Consider the following 10,290-nt stretch of genomic DNA (forward strand, 5'->3'; position numbering starts at 1 on the left):
GTTTATTTGTTTGATTGTTTGTTTACTTTTTTGTTTACTTGTTTGTTTTTGATTATTCTGCCTATTTTTTACCATTCTTAGTCTCTTAATTGATCCATCAGCCGTTTATTTCTGTTTACTTGTTTGTTATTGTTTACTTGTTTGTTTTGGTTTTCTTCTTTGACCGTTTTTTTTCTATTTTTCATTAACTTGTTTACTTTTATTCAGTCCATTCCCTGTGATTCAACGCGCACAAACTCTAAATTCAGTAGAGCGCCGCCAACGTCGATGCGGAAGTAGTAAAAGGGAAGTACCTATCTACCCACAAGGTCACACAAACTCCAGCACAACAGAGTGCGATCGACTTACCTACCAGTGTCCGGCCAATTTCAGTGGTGACACAGTATAATGTGAGATGAAACAACGACAATTTGATTGAACAGGATGTTTGATAACTGGAGAGAACGTCTTCACAACGTCCAACATGATCTTTCTGAAGGGTAAGGATTTCATACATTTCAAAACTTTATATGATCACAATGGGACAGGGATAATAATATTTCGATCAAATTGTGTAGCTTCTTCATCTTTAGTATTGAAATTCTGTGGATGAAAGCCTAGTGTCTAGTGCCCAGTGTCAAGTTAAACCACAGACGGATAGTTGTAAAATAACATGCCCAACCATGGTTCAAAATGCCTATGGTATTAATTAAAATTACGTTGCAGCGTCTGTACACAATTTTGTTCAGAGATTAAAATGGATCCCAAAATTTTTCGTCGACCAACCTTTCTATTTATATGCTGATGGACTATGAGGATGTCGACTTACATGCATGCTTTGAAAGCTCAAAAAGCGACAACACAACTGCTGGTATTAGTAATGTTACGAGTAGGTCAGTGTCGTCTGTAAATATAGCCTGTTCAAAAACCCAAGCATTGTGACCCGCCCACTCCCCATCGATCGATACCCCTGTGCGTGGAGACCTCCAACTGTAGGTTTACATTTATGCGCTGACTGTGTGTGCGTCTCTAAGGCTATTCACATAATTACAGTACTGTTCAGAATCTTGCTATAACAGTCCACACAACCACAGACAGTGACAGACTATTGTAGTATGTGCATTCCCCATCTAGCAATCAACCGGTGAAAATTAAGTCAATGAAACCACAGAAAAACAAAGTACAAAGTCACCAAATATTGAAATACAAAGATCTGAACACAGAGAAGTTACCAAAAATGAAGGAAGCAAAAGTCTGCAAATCTTGCAAACTTGATTTTCTGAATTTATGTGATACAGATGCAGACATTGTATTGGTGCAAACCATTACATGACATTTTTATAGGGACAGCAGATTACAAAATTTTTCACTGTATGAAAGATTTTATATGCTTGATGCCTCTTTGAGTGTTCAAACTTAAAACTGAAGTTACACCAACTGTCTTTGAACATGATACTAAGGTGATATTAACCCTTTGAGTGCCAAAGTCAATTTTGTCGCCCTTATAAAATATACCTCAGTCAATTTTTTTCAAATTTTTGCCAAAATTTTGATACAAAATTGTGGCCAATGAAATATTGTGTTCATTGGGGCCAAAATTATCAGAAAAATTACAGAAAAGTACATAAAAATTGGTAAAATGTTGCACTAGAATTTTGGTGGGAAAAAGTATGGCACACAAAGGGTTAATGTGAAAGTAGCTATCCTATCCTGTGTACAGCCATTATCAAATTTTATGTTGACTTGTCTCAGTGGTAGACAATCCTAGATTTTTCTCTTTTTTTCAGACTCAAAAATCTGACTACAAAAGCCAAGGAAGTCGGCAAAACAACTCGCAAGTCAGAAATACCAAATAGGTAAGAGTAGATGAGAGAGAGAGAGAGAGAGAGAGAGAGAGAGAGAGAGATTGCATGGCAATTCACCTCAAAGCAGCAGAGTATTGTATCAAGGATTTACGAAAGCAAATGTTTCTGCGCTGACGCATGTAAGCTGAGTGTGTTTTTACAGTTTTTTTCATTTTTCACACTTTGTATTCTGCTGATCTGTAGGTATTTTAACAATTTGTTCAGGATTCTGATACTGTCGACACTGTGCTCCTCAAAAGCCAAATTGATGTGGCACTGACTTCAGAAAGTTCTTGTGGCCGCAAGAAAATTGACATATTGTGTGCACTGGTGTAGGGCTGACAAAAAGGAATATCCAAAAATTCTTAAACCGAATCAGAGAATTCAGAAATGCTGTGAGTTGGGAGGAATGATTGTTAGTGCTGATATTATTTGCCAAGCCTAAAGATGCATTATTGACAACACAGGCAAATTTGTCTTCACGGACTAGCAGTAAAATTGCTGTATGGTCTCTTCACATGCATAAAAGTTTTACCGATCACACGGAATATTTTGTAGTTTGAACATTGGAATATGAATCAAATTTCACAAATTAACCCTTTCAGCACCAAAGTCAATTTTTGTCACCTCTATAAAATATACCCCATTCAATTTTTTTCAGATTTTTCTAAAATGTTGATCAAAAACTGCAACCAATGAAATATGATGTCCATTTGGTCAAAAAGTATCAAAAACATTGCAGAAAAATTCATAAAAATTGGGAAAATGGTACACTAAAATTGGTGGGAAAAATTACAGCACTCAAAAAATTTAATGTTGTAATAATAAAATACATGTACCATCATTACTTACAGAGACTATAGCTGTGAATGCTTTGAATATTTTTGTTCCAGAAAACAAATAAAATAGGAAAGAAAAAACATAAAAAATTACAACTGATTGGGCCCATCAAATTGAAGAGTTGTCTCTTTGTTTCCAAATGTATTGAAATCACTTCAATTATTGGCATCTTGAACAAAATGATAACAGTATATTTTTGAAGGAACCATGGATATATTATGAGAGACTGGTTCCTATTTTGTTATCTCTCACCGCAATGATCTGTTTGTCATACTTCTATCCGTCAGAAAAATTGTAAAATATTATTTTAATTAACTTGTAACAGCTTGAATGCTGATTTATTTGAATTAACCACATTTTGTCACAGAACTGTCTAGACTGGTTTCACACAGGCCAATGCTGATAGAGCAATGTGTCATATGCAATAGATAAACAGCCTCAAAATATATTTAGAGGTTATTACCCAATATCGCCTGTTCCTGTGTCGTATCAGCATGAGTGTCATTTGTGCTGCGTCAGACACGAGACGAAGTCGAGTGTCTGACGCAGCACAAATGACACGAATGCTGATACGACACAAGGAACAGGCGATATTGGGTAATAACCGATTTATCATATACCCATGCCATAATTTTAGGGAATTTTTACTAATAGAACGAAAAACCTTTAATTTTTAGGCTTTACTTTATTACGCCTTGCGCATAAATATCAGAATGTTTATGTGAACAGGCTTCATTCATAAGTATATACGACGAAGATGTCAACATCACGCACGACATCGTCCATATCTCAATGAAACCCAAGAAGAAAGACACCTGGATACAAATCGTCATATAGAAGGAACATTTTAAGGTGCAATATGCTATTACAACTGTAACCGATCAAAACTGCTCAGCATTAAATCTATCCTGATTTCGATCGTCGTACGGCACGGAGCTCGCGCAGAGGGGGGACGCCATTTTGTTAGTTTACCTTTAGAGTTGCCATGTCAACAGTCTTCGCGCGCGCGACATCGCTGTCACGCCACGCGCTCACTACCTGTTCGGTGGAGACCGTGCACAGTGCCGGCGCCGTGCGAACGGCAGAATGTTTGCTAGAACTTGACCAAAAAAATACCATGGGAAAACATTTCAAGACTCAACGTGATATTTCCGTATTTTGCAACCAGAATTACCCGTGTTCCTCGAAGCCCTTCAAGTTTTTACGTCAGCGACATCGCTTCGCAGGCGGGGAGCGGCAGCCATTTTGTTGTTTACGTTGTTTACCAACAAACTGCTAATGTAGTTCGGGAAACTCTAAAACTGATGACGTTCATCGTGCATATCTCGACGTTTACCGTGAAATATCACGGCTGATATTTTACGTTGAACGTCACTAGGATTTAGCAATATGGGCATGGGTATATTATATAGTTTCCTCTTCCTTCTGAAATCACTGGTCAAGAATAACAAAAATGTTGTCCCATGTATTTGTTATCTTTCAGCCCAGAATTTGTTGTGAAACCACACCTAGACGCAGGGGCTGAATTGCTTAACAAGTAAGTGTCTTACAACTTTGCGGCATTTTGTATTAAAAGCTTAGGAAAAAACAATTGTTTTCCTGCGTAATTTATATTAGTGCAATTGCAAGTGGGGAGTATCATCAATTGTGTGCAGTATTTAATAAAAAAACATAAATAACAGCAATTATAGACATGCAGATATGTATGTCTGATGCAAGTGTCCATGAGCTTTACCTGTACTTGTAATTGTACAAAAGCACATATTGACAGAAGATAGAAAGATGCTACCTGCTAGACATAACCCACACTGTTACATGCTGCTTCTATACATACGTACACAAAGGGAGAGCAAGAGATACAATTTCATGCTGTTATAGTTTCATTTCTGCATTGGTAGAAACTTTCTGCCAATTCTGGCAAAAATCAAATGCACACGTGACATCTTGATGCATTTTTTTGTCTGCAGATTCCAACAGCAATGGATTGAGTTGCATCATAACATTGATGGTAGTGCTAAGAAGGCCATTGTAAGTTGCCGTGTGTCTTGACTTGTGTCTATGATTGAATTGAATCTGTCTCCAGGGTCTCATCCCATTGATCACTTAACATCGCTGAGGGACACTGACATGATGACGGTCTTGTGCATGTCTGCATGCTGTATCATATTACCAATATAAAGTGACATAGAAATCGGTATTTTTTCAGTGGGGCTCATGCTCAACTTATTGTACCCAGTCTCCCAGTAAAGAAGTTGGCCTTAAAACCACTTGGCTACTTGTGTGTCCCTCTGAAAGTGATGGTTCTATAACAGAGCGAAGTTGTTTTGACCTTGACCTCTATACAGTACTTCCCTCTCTGCCCAACATCGTAAACCAATTGCTTGTTGATGGTGACAGCGGAATACATTATCACAACGCTTTTGAACGGCATTGTAGGGGATAAGTACAGTACTGGCTTGCAAGGATGCTCCCAGCCTGGAGTCTGCCTTCCCATAATACCTTGCAAATCATGGCACCTATCACACTTTCAGCTATTGTTTTACTGCCATCTAGGAGGCCGATATTGAAGTTCAGAAACTGGTGACAAAATGTGAGAAGCAGAACGAAGCAATACTACAGTTCCATTCCCAGTTGGCAGCGCTGCCAAAATTAGCGGAGGAGATCCAATCAGCTACTGTTATCATTGGTAAGCTACCATGGTCCTTTTCCATGTTAAATAAAGTTTTCAAAAATATTGACTTCCAGTACAATTTGCTGATATACAGCGGATTGTTTTCATGTGCGAATTCATTGCTCCAGCGCATGTTGATAAAACCCCATTCTCTTTTACATAAATAAAAAAATGATAAAACTCAAACAAGTCTCTGGTATGTTTACATTTTTTTCTTAATTTTTTCAATTAATTTCTGATTTAGTGTTCTATTCACAGGTGTGTTTTTTTTTTTGTTATTTTGAAGCAGCTGATCAGAGTGCCGATAATAAACAAACAGTGACCTCTCCCCAGGGCAGTATCAATATTATCGCATGTCTACTGCCGTCTATTGTTCTCACCAGGTTCACTTGAAGGCACCTTTGAGGAGATAGAAGGGGTGTTGATATACCTGGAAGAACTTTGTGATGAGGAAGAATTTGAAAGAAACAAAATGGGCCACAGCAACAACATGTTAGCATATAGAGAGATCAAAAGGTAGCAAGTGAAATTCTCTCATTGTTGTTTTTCTTTAATTATAGAAGAAATGAAGCTGTAATTTGGAATTAAAGTTATACATAAGAGTCAAATAAAGCAGTCAAATTGTCCTGTGAGTTGTAATATTAAAGTAGGACTTGTATTACGAACACATTTTAAAATTGGTATGTCATTGATCATTGTATAAATACAGTTTTTGTAGCAAAACTTCATGAACACAGCCAAACACTTTGTAGTGTGGAATTTCAGTAGCCTTTATTTTTTAGAATGAGTATTTTAAATCAATCAGTTATTTCTCTTTTGTCTGTAGGCAGGAACAAGAAACTCTGAGAGGTGAGTTCAGAGACTATGTGCAATTGTGTCACTTTGAAAAGTTTGAGTGAGATCCCCACACCAGTGAATTATTTCGTTGAACACAGAGGTATATCATGATTTCATATCTGTAACCTTTTCATCCCCATAACTTTATATAGAGGTCCAACCTCACCACTGAACGTGTAGGGCTTGTACCAAACTTAGGTGGTGAAAAGGTTAACCCATTGTCAGGATTGCTTACTCATTTATTATAAATGTCACAAATGGAGCCGACCCAACACACAAGGTGTATAGTGGATTGTAATGTAAAACTTGATGAACAAATGCAAGCTAGCCCAACAGACCCATCAATTATAATAGTTTTTGGTATCATGATCCCTTCCATTGTTGAAGGACCATGCAGGTGTATGGAGGTTGACCTCTAGATGCCAAATGAGTGCAATCAATATATTGTGTATATATTCATTGGTTAACTTTAGATGAGTGTTGGTTCCAGGTTTATATTTGGCTAGATTTCACTTCGATTTTGTTTGCATTTGTTGAAGTTCAACTGCAAGCAGAGTACAATCAGAAGGTCAGGGAAATGGAACAGTCTGAACAAGCCAAGATGAAGGAAAGACAGAAGACCTTCCAAGATGTCTTCAATGAAGACATGCAGCACTACAAGGAAAGCGGTGAAATGAATCGTAAGTAGTTTGCAATTCATACACTGCACTCAGTAATTGGTCACTTCATCCAGTCAATGTCTGTCTGTCTCTGTGTATATATCTGTACTGCAAGGAGCAATTAATATGTATAACACTTGGTGAAGAACTTTAACTTTATTACAGCCTTTTATGGATGAGCCCTTCACTTTTGATCGCCCCAGTTTTCCATCATATGCCAATGGTTGACCCAGGCAATGTCAAATCAAATAATCAAATAATTCTGATGCCAGCCAGGTAGATTTTCTCTTTTCATCTCAAAACCTGAAAAATTGACTGATACTCAGTCAACTTTCAGAAATACTATTGTAATGATTGTAAATTATAAAGTATTTCTGAAAGTACAAGTTAAAAAAAAATCCAAATCTGTTCCAGCAGTCCTGTCATAAGCTTTCCTTCCTCATCCCCTCCCCCTCCCCCTTTCCAATGTCATTCGTACAGACAATGTTGCAATGCAAAAAATACAAATGATACATGATGTTACTTATTGTATTGGTGCTTCCTTCATCCAGAGCTATTTTATTTGTCCACAGGCCCTATTTTTAGGACCCAGACATCGTCTGTTAGCATTACATCAGTAGAGGATGTTGACCTGGATGATGTCATGGATAAGGATGAGTTAGATGACTTTTTAGGACCAGACAGTACAACTCCATCGAATGACACTGACCACACACCGTCTACTGAGAAAGATACAGGTATGTGTAAAGATGTTCTGATGTCAGTCAGCCGCAGGTTTCAGTGGAGATGTCACTGCATCGTTTCCGGAGACTCTCAGAAAGATGTAAGATGTTGTTGATTTCAGAAATGATTAAAGCTGGCCTTAACATTAAATGAATGTGAATACTTTTGAAATCAAAGCAGTTCCCCTTTCCAACAAAAATTCACACAATATGGATCATTCATCGAGGTGCAAAGTTATATCATCAGTCAATATAACTCCCAAATTTTGATTGATTGATCTGTGCAGAGCCAGCAGACACATCAGCAGTAATCACCCTTGAGAAAATCTTGACTTATCAAATCAGTTTGCCCAAATGGACATTGCAAATTATTTGCTTTTGTACATATTTCAAGAACGAATTTGATCTAACACTTCAAGTGTGACATATTAGTATTCATTTATGTAAAGTATATGTATGAGTATGCAAATCAGATGATGCTCATCAGTTGAGCATTTCATATACCTAGGATAGTGCACTGGATAGTTTTAACAGGAAGGCATGATGTAGGATGCATGTTATATTAAATCTACTGACACCAGCCTCCCCGTATTAACTGGCCATTTTCATGTCCCCAGCATGACCTTACATTCTGTTGTTTTAATTGGTGTGAATCCAACATCGTGAATAAAAATTCTGGACAGATGTGGAAAGTCACTGATTTGTGTACTGAATTGCCACTCTATTAACTCACCTTCATGCAAGCAGATGGATTTTTTTTTTCACAGCCAAATGTTAGATTTTTTAAAACCACATACTGCCAAAAATGCCAGAATGTGAGGTCATTTAGGGGTCATGAATTGGCCTATTGGGTCAGGGGTCATAAAAATGGCCTATTTGGCTGCTGCAACGCTAAAAGAAATACTAACCGTAACATTTGATGATTTTGAATACATTTTGACAACATACTTTATTTATTAGTTACATGAACAATCACAGCCAACATGGATCCTCGCCTCCTCATGGTGGTAATTCGATGAGTTAAGGGTGCCATTTGTGATACAGCTATGGAAGCATACCCCTTAGGAGGTTGTTGAATGATAACTTTGTCTGAATCTAGGGTGGATTCACTATTGGTCTTGTTGAACATATTTATGTTGTATTCAGGTAATACTGAAAAATACCACCAGTAAAAGCAACTGATCGTGTAAGTTAAAGACCGGCATTTCAAAGTACTGATGTCTTTGTATTTGTGTTCATCTCACACAGAGGATGATGGGACAGCAGCTATTGAAGTTCAACAAGACAGAACTGAGTTGGACGATGACACTTTTGCAGAGGAAGCTGAGAGCCCCCCAAACTCTGGCAGTGATTTTAGTGACGTTGACCCAAAGACAGACGGCCAGTCAAACACAGAGACGACTGGCGTTAGTTAGATTCTAGTCAAACAGGATATAGCAGTAGTGTTTAACATTTGCCAAACAGTTGTATATTGGGGGGTTGGTTAGGCAAATTTGCAATACATGCTCACGTAAAATATGACTGAACCCATAGCCAGTCTTTATTCACAGCCTCTTGATGGAATTGCACGTGCTATATCTGTCTTTGCAGTGTATGCTGTCTCAATTATTGAGTCAAACGCAGCTTGGCTCAGCAATCTGGTAAACCTTCTACTTGTACCCTTAGCCAATATTAGTGAAGTTGAAAACAAATTCCTAAAAATAAAAGGTTTAAATATAAGGTTTTGCTACACAAGGCCATGCCGAGTCTGTGAGTTGAACGTCTCTTAGTAATTTGACCGTTGGAAAGTCCTTTAGCTCACAGCAGAGAATCAGAACCATGTAGCGACTAAGGGACTTAGAGACAGTATAGAGAATTTCAGAAGGCAGAAAAATTACTATACAGTTGGACATATCACTTGGACTTTTATTTTGACATCGAGGCAGGCTCTCAGAGTTGGACAAACTTCTTTTCCTATATTTTCATTCATCTGCAGGCTATATGGGAGTAAATGAGGGTTCTATGTATTTTGAAATATTTTTCACTCTATCATTCAGTTCTGATCACGAGAAATTTTAAAAATTATTGTGGCATTTCTTTTTTTTTTTTTAAATATTAAGGGTAATATGTGGCATGAAAAGCGTCACTGCTATGGAGCTTGTTTCAATTTATTGATTTTCATGAATTTAGTTTCAGACTCGACTTGTTTCATGCTGTTGTCATAACTGAGTGATGCATATTTATTTGTTAATCACACTTGTGAAAACAATATGGGGTAAATGGAAGTGTCAAACTATTACACTGAGGTGCATTCCAAAATAGGGATGCCTAAGTACAGATTCAGGAAAATTAGGACATCATAGGCATAGATTGTTAAAAAAACGGAAAAGACAATTATGATGAACAACTCGATCGTCAGTACTCAGTGACAAATTCTGTTCTAAAGTGTATTATTTTACTCTATATTGTATCATAGACCCTCGTGTTTTTCTCGAGGGTCTATGATTGTATCAATAACTTTGAAATTTAAGGCAATGATTCGAAAATGACAAAGTTTGAATTTGGCCATGGTTTACCACCCTGATTGGCCACTGAGGGGAAACACTTTGATGTATCGAAGCAAATCTTAACCATCCAGCTTTGTCATATTCATGTAACATTCTGGGTTTTTATAAGCCTGGTGTTAATAAATGATTTCTTTGGCTTTTATTTTCCTTGCCTATGTGTGAAGTGGTATTCGGGACCGACTCAGATTCTTG

General features: G+C 37.5%; 1 protein-coding gene across 1 annotated transcript; it reads left to right on the forward strand.

Annotated features, from left to right (window-relative positions):
- Positions 1-274: 274 nt before the first annotated feature.
- On the forward strand, positions 275-10,240 carry LOC139148005 (dysbindin-like). Its single transcript, XM_070719261.1, has 10 exons — positions 275-479; positions 1,767-1,835; positions 4,147-4,200; positions 4,631-4,691; positions 5,217-5,349; positions 5,718-5,850; positions 6,161-6,183; positions 6,711-6,851; positions 7,403-7,567; positions 8,801-10,240. Exons 1-10 carry the CDS (start codon positions 424-426, stop codon positions 8,965-8,967), a joined length of 1,002 nt encoding a protein of 333 aa, XP_070575362.1. The 5' UTR covers positions 275-423; the 3' UTR covers positions 8,968-10,240.
- The last annotated feature ends 50 nt before the right edge of the window (positions 10,241-10,290 follow it).

This window comes from Ptychodera flava, chromosome 13, assembly GCF_041260155.1.
Source record: "Ptychodera flava strain L36383 chromosome 13, AS_Pfla_20210202, whole genome shotgun sequence".
In the NCBI taxonomy this organism is placed as follows: Eukaryota; Metazoa; Hemichordata; class Enteropneusta; family Ptychoderidae; genus Ptychodera; species Ptychodera flava.

Bases quoted from the DNA above. Each gene is read 5' to 3' on its own strand.
- LOC139148005 (XM_070719261.1), top strand. From the start codon at position 424: ATGTTTGATAACTGGAGAGAACGTCTTCACAACGTCCAACATGATCTT. The intron at 4,201-4,630 runs GTAAGTGTCTTA...TTTTGTCTGCAG, and splicing joins GGGGCTGAATTGCTTAACAA to ATTCCAACAGCAATGGATTG. The intron at 7,568-8,800 runs GTATGTGTAAAG...CATCTCACACAG, and splicing joins GTCTACTGAGAAAGATACAG to AGGATGATGGGACAGCAGCT.